At 41.7% G+C, this 14,711-nt stretch overlaps 1 protein-coding gene across 1 annotated transcript in view; it reads right to left on the bottom strand.

Moving 5' to 3' along the window:
• Positions 1-536: 536 nt before the first annotated feature.
• Positions 537-14,711, bottom strand: part of LOC109448892 (adhesion G-protein coupled receptor F2) — a 52,631-nt gene continuing 38,456 nt past the window's right edge. The window contains exons 8-11 of the mRNA XM_074333938.1: positions 10,743-10,784; positions 7,476-7,535; positions 4,468-4,547; positions 537-3,229 (exon numbers count right to left, since the gene is read on the bottom strand). Coding sequence (XP_074190039.1) covers positions 4,497-4,547; positions 7,476-7,535; positions 10,743-10,784 — 153 coding nt within the window. The 3' untranslated portion in view covers positions 537-3,229; positions 4,468-4,496. The remainder of the gene's footprint in view (positions 3,230-4,467; positions 4,548-7,475; positions 7,536-10,742; positions 10,785-14,711) is intronic.

The raw sequence follows: 14,711 nt of genomic DNA, 5'->3' as shown, positions 1-14,711 counted from the left end.
AACCTGGGGGAAAAAAATGACTGGGAAATTGGTCAGTAAATCATGATCTAATCTCTATCTTAGCACCAAGGAGATTTTTGTTTTATTTTTTTAGTGACTGGACCAACGAATTCTTACCGAGCTCTGTCTCTGGCCATGGCCTTGGGGAATTCAGACACAGAAGACAGTCTCCCTTTGCAGGAACCATCACATGATCTGACTTTGGACAGGGTAGCCCGTTTGGATTGTCCTTTATACCACCAAATAGGCCCACTTCTAGTGTCTTCTATTTACATATCTTCCCAGCCCCCAAATGTCATGTGAACCTCCACTTAAATATTACTGGGGGAAGTGTTGACCATAAGAAGGAATAAGTGAAAGGCAGTTTGCAACATCTTTTACAGGAATGAAGACCAAGCAGTCAATGGTTGTAGAAATAGGTCACTTCCATCGAGATTGCTAATTAAGTACAGAGTCATTTGGGAATCAGAAAAGCCATTAATCATCAAACCGTTGTGTAATCAAAGGACTTTATTGAATATATTCTATGTGCAAGGCACCTTGGTCTGTGTTTTGAGCATACAAAAGCGAGTAACATAGTGAGTAACAAACAAGAGTAATCCTGCCCCCATAGGTTTACAGTCTTATCTGGGAAAGAAAATAGATGCACCCAAAAAGACTAAAATTAAACAAACAACATAACACAATAAATATTGTAGGTTATAAATATTATAGGAAATCAGGTGGGGAGAATCAGCACTTCTGGTTGGACTAATCAGGGAGGACTTCATGGAGTAGGCAAAAAAAAAAGGGGGAGCCAAGCTTGGATGCAGTGTGCCCCGAATTGAACCCTATGATGTACACTCTTTCCCAGGCAGGAATCTACATATTACAACCATGGTAACATCGAAAAAAAGATCATTCAATGGCAAGCTCAGCAGATTTTGCTGGCTGATACCCCTAAGTAACGCTTTTACTTAGAAGTCAATGAACTAACGCCCGTGAGAATATCTACATCCAAACTCATAGGCATGGCTGTGTGTTTGCTTGTGTGTGTGTGTGTGTGTGTGTGTGTGTGTGTGTGTGTGTGTGTTGTGTGTGTCTGTGTCTGTGCATGAATTCACAGGCACTCTAATAAAAACCGCCAACATTTTAATGGCCAATTATTGTTTGGCAAGTACTATTCTAAGTGTTTTACCTACACTGATTCATTTAGTACTTATAACAACCCTATGAGGTAGGCTCTATTTTCCTGAATTTATAGATGAGAAAATTAAGCCTAAATGCAGTCTAAGGAATTTAAATAACTTTGCCAAGGATCCTGATGCATTAAGCCTTCTAACCAAGCATCTGCCTTAGATCCTGTTAGTACCGGTTTCTCCTTGAGCCACCTGACCAAGTCACGTGTGTGTGAACAGACATTGAGTGGGTTTCCACCCAGAGTCTTCCACAGTCAACCTAATTCATGCAGTTCATTGATATCTTCTTGGATGGGTGGACTGGGGTATGGGCTGCAGAAGAGGGGGCATAGCTTGTTCAAGGGATTCTCAAATAATTCCGGAGTGTCTCTGTTAGCATCCATCGGCCTGTCTTAGTTAATAATAATCCCCAGGTAGAATGCTTTTCCCACCATGCTATTGTTGGGAGTGAGTACATCGGAGTAGAGTGTGCTTTCATACTAGACGTGACTGCTCAGTGCACAACACAGATGAACAGTCTCCTCTCTCTCTCTCTCTCTCTCTCTCTCTCTCTCTCTCTCTCTCTCTCTCTCTCTCTCTCTCTCGTGCTCACCTGTAAAATGATGCAATTGGACCCAGTCTTTTCTAAAGGCTTTCCAGATTCATAATTTTATAACTATGTGGGTTCATGAGATTTCCTCCTCAATATGACATTTCTCTGAGTGTCATTTCTTCGTACTGAAATCCCTGCATTGAGGAACCAAGGCTGTGCCTGTCCCACTCCCTTCCCTTGAAGAGACCCTATGGAAATACTGGGAAATGTTAAATTCAAACCATTTTCTGACTTCCTGTGAGACAGGGACAATTGTTGTCCCACATGAGCAATGCCACTTGGAAGATGACTAATTATCCAGGTCGGTACACCTTCTGACTGACCTCTTAATATATTTGGTTTTCTCAAACTTCCCTACTTAGAGGAAATTTTTGGTAAGACTGAAAGAGAGATGCCCCTCATTCACAAAGTAAGTCTCCTGGTCCCATTTGTAATGTAATATCAATACAGGCTTCTTGGTAGGATAATTAGGGGTTACCCATTGCCCCTCTTTTTTTTATCCATTAATTTTCTTCTGAAGCGCCAGCCTGTTTACTTGCTTTACAAAGCAGCTTTTTGTTAAGGGCTTCTATCTATAGTATTGCTCTCCTCTCAGGTGGCTCTTGGTTTGAATGTCAAATTTGTCTACATACAAGATTAAGAAAATGAGCAGCTCTCTACTTGAAATATGATATTTTCCCCTTCCCAGGTTTCAAAAAAAACACACACCATTGTTGGTGAGGGTTAATTTGACATCTTCAGAGAAGGCAGAGAGTCCCTCAGTGGCTCCATGGCTTTGGACAAAGTCCTGGACGGGTCGCCTGCACACTTGGGTTTCTGCCTCTGGCTCAAGCCTTGATTAGCTGTGACCCATCACTCCAGGCGTCCGTCTCCTTCACTTAAAATGATCATCTTTCTGATTCAAAAGCTCTATGTATTTGAAGCCAAAGAAGTTGCATCTAAGCCCAGGCCAGGTTGCCCATGCAATCAATTTAAACATGGAGGGGTGGACTATGCTCGCAGTAAGATTCCTTTTGTACCAAGAACCAGCAATGACCTACTTAGAATCAGTCCAACTCTTGGTTACTATTCATGAGGGCCCCTCCCTAAGCAACCCACAGAATCCAGCCAGGTGACATCCCAGGCCGCCTTTGCCAAGATGAGCCAGTGCGCTCTTCCTGAGGAGAAACGTGACCCACAGCCTGGAGCAGGAGGCCCCGACACGACGAAGGTCCTGCTGCGGCCCACTTTCTTTCCATTCCTTTGAGGATGCCCAGCATGTCACATACATATTAACAGCTGATGAGGGAGAAACGTCGAGCAGCACAGAGGTAGACAGAGGGGCCTTCCATCCTTTCTGCATGTCATGCCCTTCTCATCAGCATCACAGCCTGGGAGGTTCCTCCATACTCCCCAGAGGCAAGAAGACAGGAATAAGCACATTTCTCCTGGGGGCTCTGCCATTCCTGGAATGTATGACCTTGTCGAGAACAGAAAATCACAGCTTTAACGTACAAGCAGCACGACCCAGAAACCTCAGGACAACTGCTTTACAGGTTTACTCTTTCTGGAACAATAAGCCCCTTTGGGTAGAGCCCGCTTGGCAAATGGAGAGTCTCTTCCCTTTTAAGTACTCGGGAATCCAGGGAATAGGCGTGTTCGATTGTCTACAAGTGCTGAGTTACAAACCTTGTCTTTCTCTAAGCTGGACCACTTCTTTTCCTCTCGGCAAATGCTCCTTTCTCTGTACAGGCCCTGGCCTGCTGCGGAAGATCTCAGCCACAGGGGCTGCTGGAACCCCACGTACTGGGATGGGGTGGGAGGCTCTCTCTACATATCTGAGTGTCTCTCTCTGTTTCTGACTCTGTCACTCTTTATCTGTCTCTATGTGTATCTCAGTCTGTGTATGTGTGTCTCTGTTTCTTTCTGCATTGCTCTGGGTCTCTCTCTGCAATATTTGGCCTCTCTCTGCATCTCTCTGACTGTGAATGTGGGTGTCTTGGTATGTGTGTCTCCTTCTCTCTGTCTGGTCTTCTCTCTCTAAATCTAGAGGGACATGGAGACGGGGGTTGGAAGACCCATTTGTATATGTCTCTGCATCTCGATAGCTCTCTTCCAACAGTGAGTCACCATGCCCCTCGGTAAGTGTTTCTGTATTTCTGTTTCCCCTGTGACTCCCTTCTCTGTGTGTTTTTTTTTTATTGTTTTTTTTTTTTTATGTCTCTGTCTCTCAGACACTATCGCAAATGTAAATTTACTTCTATGTTATCCCTGAAGCCTCTCACTGATAGTGTTTATCATAATTCCTTGATCTTTTCTCATTTCCCACAGTGGGAAACCTGGGGATGTCGTTGATGGTATAGAACATGTCTTGGAGTTGGGGAACTGGAGAGAAGGAGGAGGAGAGGGAGCAGCCATGTGGAGCTGACACTTCTGCTCACTCTCTCTTAAATCCACCCAGGCTAATTTACAAGCATCCTCAGACAGGCCTGATTGTTTTCTAGGGACAACCAAAATTTCAGTAGTGCAAGCACTAGAAATGTGAATATATCTCTAACCTTAGCTCACTGTGAATAGACTGCATAATGAGAATCATTTCAATCAAGAAAAAAAAAAATCACTTCTACTTAGAATTAACCAAATTGTGATTAAAAAACAACAAAAAAGAAATGCCATGTGTATCGCATGTGTATGGGAACCTGCTCGCATTGCACTCACCTCCCAACTTAGGAGTAGAGCCTGGTTTCTTAACTTGGCCCTTTGGTGGGGTGACAAGAGTAGTCAAAAGACAGGTTCTGCTGAAGACAAAAGTATAATCGCGTTATCATTATTAGTCTGTTTTCAATTATCAGAATGATTCAAAGCACATGGAGAATTGTGACCTACAGCACTTTATTTTAGCCCTTCACTTCCTCCTTCTCCTTCTTTACATCAGAACCTAGAACGACGGACAACACAGAAACGGACTAGGATGAGACATCCGCCTCCTCCCTGGCCGGGCCTGGATCTCTATCCTGTAGGAGCCTCTCGTTCGGGAGGAAGACAGGAGAAGGTAGTTGAGTGGCATAGAGCTAGAGATAAACACTAAAATGCCTCTTATCCTTCCAATCGCTCCTTCTCAGCTAGCGTGCTAAAACCCTCAACACTGTCGTCATCCTCTTGCAATGTTCCTGAGTCTAAAATATCCTTGTGTTTTAAGTCTATGTAGCCGAAGATGGGTAATACATTAATTCACTGGTGTATTGCCACATGAGCACAGACAAGCGCAAGGAGGAAAAGTTACATCTGGACTGTAGAGGATGGCCGCCGAGGGACCAGAGGCCTACAACGCAGGGGAGGAAAGGACAAATGCTCAGCCTACCTCCTCTGAGTTGGGCCTATAAAACTGACTTGCAATGGCCAAAAGCTAGTACTCAGAGTGAAGGAAGGATTGCCAGAAGTTAGGGTAAATTTACTTAGTACCTAGACTAGTGGTTCTTAACCCTGGCAGAACACTAGAATCACTCGGGAGCTGTAATTTAAAAAAATAACCAAAAACAAAAACAATGACTAGGCCCTACCCCTAAGACTTCCTGGTTAAATTTCTCTTGGGTGGGGCCGGGACAGTGGTATTTTTAAAAAGCTCCCCAGGTGTTTCTAAGGTGAAGCCAGCATTGAAAAATCACTGACTCAGACAATCAACACACTGATAATAAAGGTCTGGGATCCTGACATATCTTTAAAAAAACAAAAAACAAACAAACAAAAAAACCAACCTAGAGAGAAAGTGGGAAAAATGACTATTTTTCCATAGCACTAAAGAGCAGAATTTCCCTGTGGTGGATGAATGGATCAGTACTGACAACATATAAGGGAAGGAACAATACTGAATTGGAAGGGATTGGAAGAGTTAGGCCTCCCTGCTGAGAGCACGGTAGCAAAGCAAAGAGAGGTAGTAGGGATTCCTTACATCAACAGGGCTGGTTTGAAGAAAATATTTACAATGCTAGGATACTCAGGAAAGCTTAGTTGAGTGGATTTCCAAATGACAACATTAGAATCACCCCAAACCCAAGCCACAATCCAATTAGAACCTCCAGGGGTGGGACTTGGGCAACGTTTTTGAAGCTTCCTGATTAGTTCTGACATGTGGCCAAGGTTGGTACTCAACCACTGCTTTAGAACTACTGCTTTATTCTCAGCAAAATATGGTGGGGATTTTTTTTTTTTTGGGGGGGAGGTATTGTCTTTCAGAAGGACAGGATGTAGAATGGTCAGCAGTCTCCCAGGTATGAAGACCAAGGACTAGGAACAAGATCAAAGCTTTTGTAAGAGCAAGGCAAAAGGGGATAGGAAAATGAAGGGAAGAAAAAGAAAAGAGAAGAGAAGGGCTACAGAAAAAAGCTAGGGAGGGGAAATGGAAAAGAAAGGCATCTAGGGTCCAGGCAATGCTGTTACCCAGGGCCACAGGGTGCCCAGCCTCTTGAATGAGCTGCCATCCCTCTCCATGCAAATCTCCTGCAACACCAGCCCATGCTAACCCATGCAGATGCTGTCAGCTGTTGGCATAGGAAAGTCTAGATGGCATCTGCTCTTGTTGCTGAGTTGACCCTGAATCTCCTTTGGCAATCATTGAAAAATTTTCCAGTTTTTGCTTCACTCAAAACAGCTGATGGGTTGCACCTTTGCATAACAACACTACATGGTTTCTAAATTACAGGAGATGACTGAGGATAAACGAAAGAGGATGCAAACTATCCAACAACTGAACAGGCCCCTAACCTTCTACTACAACTCTGTGATAGGCTGCCCCTCTTGAAAATCTATTAGAAAGTGCTTTGTGTTGGGTCCGAATTTGTTTCCCTGGAATTTTCACACTTTGGATGTGGTTCAACAAACTGGAGTCGTAAAGAACAAGTGGGCTGTCACAGGGCCCTGAGACTTTTCATTGTCATTGCTGTTGCATCACCAGCTCTCCTGCCACATGCTTTGAGGTTCACTCCTCAAGGACCTGCCCTTGTGTCATTCTCCTCTAAACGCATTTAAGTCTACTTTCATCTCTTTGGATGGGATCCCAGGACTCCAGAAAGAATCTGAACAGTTCAAAGAAGCACTCGCTCGGCAATTCTGAAAACTCCATACCATAAGCGTTAAAGTGATAGTTTTAGCGACACTTCATATGCCAGAAACTCCAGCACTGTTGTTATCTTGTCCAACTTTTAAATGAAAAAATGAGGGCCGGCCCGGTGGCTCAGGTGGTTAGAGCTCCATGCTCCTAACTCCGAAGGCTGCCAGTTTGATTCCCACATGGGCCAGTGGGCTCTCAACCACAAGGTTGCCGGTTCAACTCCTCGACTCCCACAAGGGATGGTGGGCAGCACCCCCTGCAACTAAAATTGAACACGGCACCTTGAGCTGAGCTGCCGCTGAGCTCCCAAATGGCTCAGTTGGTTGGAGCGTGTCCTCTCAACCACAAGGTTGCCGGTTCGACTCCCGCAGGGGATGGTGGGCTGCACCCCCTGCAACTAGCAACGGCAACTAGACCTGGAGCTGAGCTGCGCCCTCCACTACTAAGACTGAAAGGACAACAACTTGAAGCTGAACAGCATCCTCCACAACTAAGATTGAAAAGACAACAACTTAACTTGGAAAAAAAAAAGAAGTCCTGGAAGTACACACTGTTCCCCAATAAAGTCCTGTTCCCCTCCCCCCGCCAAAAAAGAAATAAATAAATATAAAGCCTTTACCTCTGATATTCTGGAGATCCATTTTGCAGAGTTTACTCGATTTTTTAAGGCTTCTCTTATCTGGATAGTTAATGAAAGGAATTAAGAATTAAAAGATTATAAGAAATTGACACATGTACTTGGGCCTGGCAAATATTGCGGCGAGGGAGAGTGTTTTACCAACCATGTCCTGTTGGTGGGATATGGAGGGATCAGGGAAAAGATGAGGAAATGCGGAGAGATAAGAAAAGTGGAACTGGCATAGGAGACTTAAAATCAGGGCCTTGAATATGAACCCACTATCTACAAAATACACTTAGCCACAAGGTTGAGGATTCCTTGACATACCATAGCTTTGGGAGTATTTGGGGGGAGTGCTTGAAGAGTTTGTCAACTATTCAAACATCCCATTCTAGAGGGCCTAACCATGGTAAAAAAAAAAAAAAAAAAAAAAAGAATCCTATACAACGTAGCAAAGGCCTTTGGAACCGAGAAAATAAAAATAATAAATAACAATCATATTCTGTTTTATAACTTTAAAATGCTTTTCACACCTGTCATCTCATTTTATTCAAAAAATAACCCTGTGATAGGTACTATTAACCCCAGGTTACAACTGAGGAAATAAAAACTCTGAGATTAAGTAGCTTGCAAAGGCAATGAACCACTAAGAGAAAGAAACAGGAGTTGAGTTCATGACCCCTGACTCCAGATCATCCTGTCATTTTCCCTAAATCTCTCCTGCGGTATTCAGGCACGTTCTTCTTATTTCTACTCCCTTATCCCTTTTGCTGTACAAAATGGTCATCACCTTCCAAGGCCTTGTAGCAGTTCTGTCTTCACAGTTAATGTATGCTAAGTTCCTCTCACTCAGAGTGACTTCCTCCTTCCCTGAAAATGCAGTGTGCTTTGTCACACACAGGCTCCAAAGAGGGAAGGAACTCCCCGGGGTCTAGATCTGTGCACTCAAGACTCCATTGAAACATGTGAAGACACACTGGAGCCTCTGTTTAAATTTCTTTCCTCTCATCCTTCTTTAATTCCGTGTTTCATAATGTGCATAATACATATTTTGTAAATTAATAATAAACCCATCTGGAGATATATGCTCGCGGGTTTTTACCGATCCTAAAAGTTTGAAGATTACTGGTGTATATAGGAGTTCCTCCTTCTCCATCGTTTTGATTTTCATTACCCACAGTCAGCTGTGGTATAAAAATATTAAATGGAAAATTCCAGAAAGAAACAATTTATAAGTTTTCAATTGTGTGCCGTTCAGAGTAATGTGATGAAATCTCACACCGTCCTGCTCCCTCTGCCAGGGACGTGAATCATCGCTTTGTCCAGTGTTTCTGCACTGTATGTACTACATGCCCCTTAGTCACTTAGTAGCCTCGGTTATCAGATTGATTGTCACAAGGTATCGCAGTGCTTGTGTGCAACAAGTTCTTATTTTACTTAACAATGGCCTCAAGGTGCATGAGTCGTGATGCTGGCAATTCAAATATGCCAAAGAGAAGCTGTAAATGCTTCCTTTAAGTGAAAAGGTAAGTACAGTGTAAAGATATTTTGAGTGAGAGAAACCACATTCACGTAACTTTTATTATAGTATATTGTTATAATTGTTCTATTTTTTTAGTAGTTATTGTTGTTAACTTACTGTGCCTGATTTATAAATTAAACTTTATCATAAAAATGTACGTGTAAGAAAAAACATAGTATACATCAGGTTTGGTACTATCTGTGCTTTCAGGCATCCATTGGGGGTCTTGGAACACATCTCCTGGGGATAGAGGGGATTATTGTACAACTTTTAGTCTCTGAAGAATGACACCTTTGAGCATTTACCTTTTACATTATAATTTTCAATGTAAGAGGTTTTGATCTTGGTGGAAGCTTCCATGTCTTAGTGTTCCTTGTACATCTCACAACACCTAACACTGGTACACTAATAAGTAATAATGCTGCTGCTGGTGCTTTGGCTACAAATACTAGTTGTGGTATTAGATTAATAAAAAACATACTAACATGTTATACAACAACCTAATACCTTAAATGCTTCCTGTGTGTTTGCACTTGGAAAATCGCTTTTGTTCTTTACCATAATCTAGTAGAAAAGGCAGGGAAAGCATATCATTGAGGAAAGTGAGGTTCATCAGAGTTAAGGAACTCTTCGATGGCACACACAGCTAGCACACAGAAATATCAAGACTAAAAGAATAATACTCTTTCACCTCTGAATAATTTTATTAGGTTATGGCATCCTCTTAAGAAAATGAAAGGACAATTGTGAAATGCCTCTTTCACAAACCTTTCACGTTAACTTAATAGTAGAATGGCACTGATAATAAGGTTAATTAATTAGTTAATTAATTAAAAAATAAACCCTGCAGTAAAGGTATTTACATCTACCTCTGAGAGAGTTATTTGCTTGTCTCATTTCAAGAGGTAGTACAGTACAACGGTAAGAGGGTGATCTTAGAAGCTTGACTAAACGTTTGATGTTTTGTTTATTTGTTCAGTTTTTACTTGTTGTTGTCACCACCCACTACCTATACACACTCTCTGTATTTGGAGAATTCCCTTCTTTGAGTCTATTACTCTTCAAGGTAGAAGCCAGGAACTCACTTTCCCAGCCTCCCTTGTAGCTAAGATTCAGCCATGTGGCCTGGGCTCAGTCAATCAGACGTGACAATTCAAGAAACAGGTGTCAGGGGTCCCCAACAGGAAGGATGGAGGTGATCTCTAATTCAACAGTAGCAGCATCTCTAGCTTAGCATCCACTGTTGGCATTGGCTTGGTGAGCTATGCTTCTTTGTTCAGCAAAGTAGAGAGGGTGTCTCATTTGGAGCAGTTCTGTGCTATAAATTGGAATTATTCCTAGTGTGTAGCCTCAATGCTTTCAAGCCAAAGAGTGACTTTCCCAAAGATGATATCGTGAGATTGAATAAATTTCTTTTCTGCTTCAGCTAGTTAGAGTGGGTTCTTTAGCAATCAGATGCAAGCTACTTAATGACTCTGAATCTGTTTCCTCATCCGTAAAACTGAAAATAGGAATACCCAAGATTGTTTTAAGGATTAGCACTAATATACATAAAATGTTTAGACCCATAAGAGCTTCAAAGATGGCCGGCAATACCTGCATCATAAATAAGAGTGATGTCCTGTTCAAGTGTCTGCACAAATGCTTGGGATGAAAGACCCTCAGTAAGCGGGCTTTGCAAGTAACCATTTCAGGGCCAAGTACTGATAATGCAGAAAAAAAACAACAAGAATAATTTACAGTACCTTTGGATCCAGGATTGTTCCAAACACCAAGATAAAGAAGCCCTGAGAAAGACAGAAGAGGGAAAAAGAGCCATTTATAAAATAATAAGAAAAATAACCAGAAATACCAGCGCTAATTATCAGTTGCTATTTTGCATCTGACAAAAATAATAAAATGAAAACAAAATGTTATTTAATCTTCGACTTTCTTATTTTAAGGTCACAACACATACATTCATGCATTCAACAAATATTGATTGAGCACCTTCCCTGCGCCAACCAGTTTTAGACACTTGGGATTCCTGAGGAAACAAAACAGACCACGGTCCCTGATTCATACAAAAATATTATAGGAATTTCTTTTTAATTTGAGCAAAATAAAAGTATTTTGCTCAGGAACTGTGTATCTCACCAGAATGCAATGGTCCAAGCAAGAGTCAGAGGAGATATTAGGCAATAGATGGCAGCCTTGCAGACGCTGAAGGATCAGTAGTGAAAGAAACTTCCACAGAAAAAAAGCAAAAGCAATTATGCTCAGCTTTGATTAGCACCCTCAGTCTCCTTCTCCCATCCACAACCAAAAACTTGCAAAGAAAAATCAAATTCATGGATCCTCAGAAAAGCGAGGACCCCAAACGGATTGAGTGTCTAAGCACATAATGGGGACTGAAAAATAAGTACTCTGAATGTGATGCTATAGAGGGAATGAATTAGCGTTCATATCTCTTGTCATCCATAGAGATGGACACCATTAAAGTCAAAAGAAGGTTATTCCTCTACCCTTATAGTCCATTTGAGTTTTCAGTTTGTTTGTTTTTTTCCTATGTAGTGGCACAAACCACGCTGGAATAAAGAGGCTAAGTGGTCATCCCATGTTGCAAATAAGGACAAGGAAGCTCAGAGACTCTACTCTCAAAATGTGATTGATAACAACGTTCATCAGACAAAATTTCCCCTGAAGGCGTGGTCACTCAGGCACTGGCTCACCTGCGAAGAGAGGTGAGATAATGCCCTTTGATTAGGCATCCGTGTCAAGCTGCTCTGATCTCATAATCAAATGGGAACGCTTACCCAGGCAGAGGTCTGTCAAAGCACGTGGGTTTAACACAAAATAATAAAGATGTTACAACCAGGCGGTCTTCAGCAGAAACAACACCAAGCCCACTGCTGCCATGATTTGTAGAAGCTCAGCTGAGAGGTGCAGGACTTCACAGTCACCTGCATGACCATTTCTCATCCATTTCCCCAAACGCACGAAAACACATCTCTCCATTCAGCCAGTCCAGTAGGACCTCAAAGCTTAGAGTGCTTCTCTCTGATTGCATTTTTGTGTGACACTCTTAGCCTATAAGATAACTATTGAAACCTGTCATTGGTCTACTAGCAAAATGTTATTGATGGTGTGATCCATCATGTTACAAAGTATCATTTGTACAAAAATGCTTGGGACAAATACATGCCAGTCTGGTTTGGGGCACTAGGAATACACATTAAATCAGAATCTCCATGAATATTTCCCAGGAAATAAATTTTGTAAAGATCTGGGCACCATAATTCTAGTCTATTTCCTCCACCACCACAGAACTGTATCTTCCTTTAGCTCAAGGACTAAGAAGAATTTCTTTCCTTGTAAGATTTTCAATTTTTTGAGGTTGGAATAATTAAATTTATATCTGCAACATTTGGCATAATGCTTGGTACAACATAAATAATAAATATGATGTCTCTGTATTTGTGTGTGTGCGTGTGTTTAATTTCTTTATTGTACAATCTGCATCTGTGTAACTGTAAATATGTAACAGGGAAATATTCCACCAGGATCGCTTTACACTCATCTGTGGCCCCTTGGGAAAAGTTACACAGAAAATTTGGAGAAAATAGCAATCATAAAGCTCAGTTTCTGATTGAGAGGAATTCAGTGGTAGCAGTTTCTCTGCATCTCTTTTCATACATAAAGCGCAACGTGAACAGATAAATCTCAGGGTGTTCTCCCAGGTTTTAAAATGAGTGCTTTATTGCTATAGACTGGGTGTTTGTGTCCCTCCCCTCAAATTTATAGGTTAAATCCTAACGCCCAGTGTGAAGGTATATGGCGGCATGCCTTTGGGAGGTGATTATGTCATGAGGGCAGAATCCTCATGAAAGAGATTATTGTCCTGATAAAAGAGGCCCCAGACAGCTCTCTTGTCCCCTCCACCATGTGAGGTGATAGCAAGAAGCAAGCTCTCACCAGACACCGAATCCTGCACATGCCTTGAGCTTGGATTTCCCAAGTCACAGAACTTCGAGAAATAAATTTATGTTGTTTATAAACCACCTAGTTATGATATGCGTCCCCACACCTTACCCAGCCCACAAGTACCCTCAGTAAATATAAGAGAGGATACCAACCAGAAGTTATGGATTGACAAAGTAGCATTCAAGGCAGGAACTGACTGTCTGACAATCCTCCCCTAGTAATGGGGATAGTTGAGCTTCAAAACCGGTGGAGGTGCTTCCATGGGTCGAGGACCAGGAACCTTTAAAAGGGCCTTTCCCCTACATCTTCTGGACCTCTCAGTGAGTTCAGGAGTCTGACTTCTCCGTCTGTTCCATCGGCCTCAGTTGCCCCTCGACTCAGTTCCTTCTAAGACTCTGCTCACCCTGCTTCTTCCTCCGCAGTTGTTCCTGCCTCCCACCTCACTAGATCTATGGCTGTCCTTTCCCTCCTCCCAAGAATGCCCTGACCACTGACATGCTGGGACATAGCAATAATCAATTCTCCTAAATTGTACCAGTAGGGCTCATTTTCAAGGGATGTCTTATTAAAAATCATGCTAGGGCTTATTTTCCAGTTAGGTCTTATTTCGGGGCAAACACGGTGGCATTCACCAGTCTCCATGGTTAAATATTCCCACCAGGGTTGATTTAAATCTAGCAATATGACATCACTGACCATGGAGTTAGGAAGAGATGAGCACATCATTATATAGTATTTTCATTCTACAGATACAATAGATATAAATAACCTCAAGAGCACAGAAAATGTAGAAAACAATTAGGAAGTGATGTGTTTTGAGGATGTATGACCTTTGTTTTTAATCTAAGTGATTTAATTTCAAGTGTATGTAATTTAATTGTTAATGATGTCTGTGTTTACAACCAGCTCACAAAATTCCTGAGAATATCACAGTCAGCTCTCCTGAGCCGGCACAAGCCAGCTCCAGCACACCACTGCCTAATGCCTGTCCATGTGTCTGCCCTTCACCCAAACCCTGCTCTTAGCTTCTCACTGTCCCATTGGTACTGGTACTTAAAGGGGCCCCACCCTCCTCCTTGCCAGAAGTCGAGGCAGAAATTGAGTTGAAATTATAAGCTGATCCTGTTATGACAGGTAAAGGAGCTAATGGTACCAAAATACAAGTGCTCACAGCCTAGTCCAAAACAATAATCACAGGTAAGATGGCCCCAAGGGACATGAGGAAAAGAAAATGCTGAGAAGTAAGACATGGACTCATTAAGTTCATGACAAATAACCATGGGATATGCTGAAGAGAAATTTCAGAATGCTAGGTTTTTGTCCCAGTTCTACCAGGGACTAGCTGCATAAACATGGGCAAGGCAATTGATAATTCCTAAGCACTATGCAAAACCTATAGGGTACCATTAATCTATCCTATAGAAATGCAAGAAACAAAACAGATTTCAAAGATAAGGTACCTCTACTATGATTAATATTATGATTGTTCTCTTTGATGAACTTTTCTTTGATGTTCAAGGCATTGAAATGCTCATTACAAAATGAAATCATTTATACTTAAATTTTGAAAGAGAAAAACAATAAAATATTTGAGTTAAAATCTCTATTATCCATTAGGTAAAATGTTAATTTGAAAATAAGCCTATTTTCAATACGAATATTTTAGAGGTCTTTAAAAAAAATCAAAACTTTCTTTTCAATTAGTTGCTATCTGCAGATTTAACATTCACTATAATAAACTTTAACGCATT

Source organism: Rhinolophus sinicus, linkage group LG05 (assembly GCF_036562045.2).
Source record: "Rhinolophus sinicus isolate RSC01 linkage group LG05, ASM3656204v1, whole genome shotgun sequence".
Lineage (NCBI taxonomy): Eukaryota > Metazoa > Chordata > Mammalia > Chiroptera > Rhinolophidae > Rhinolophus > Rhinolophus sinicus.
This window is presented reverse-complemented; position numbering and strand designations above follow the sequence as displayed.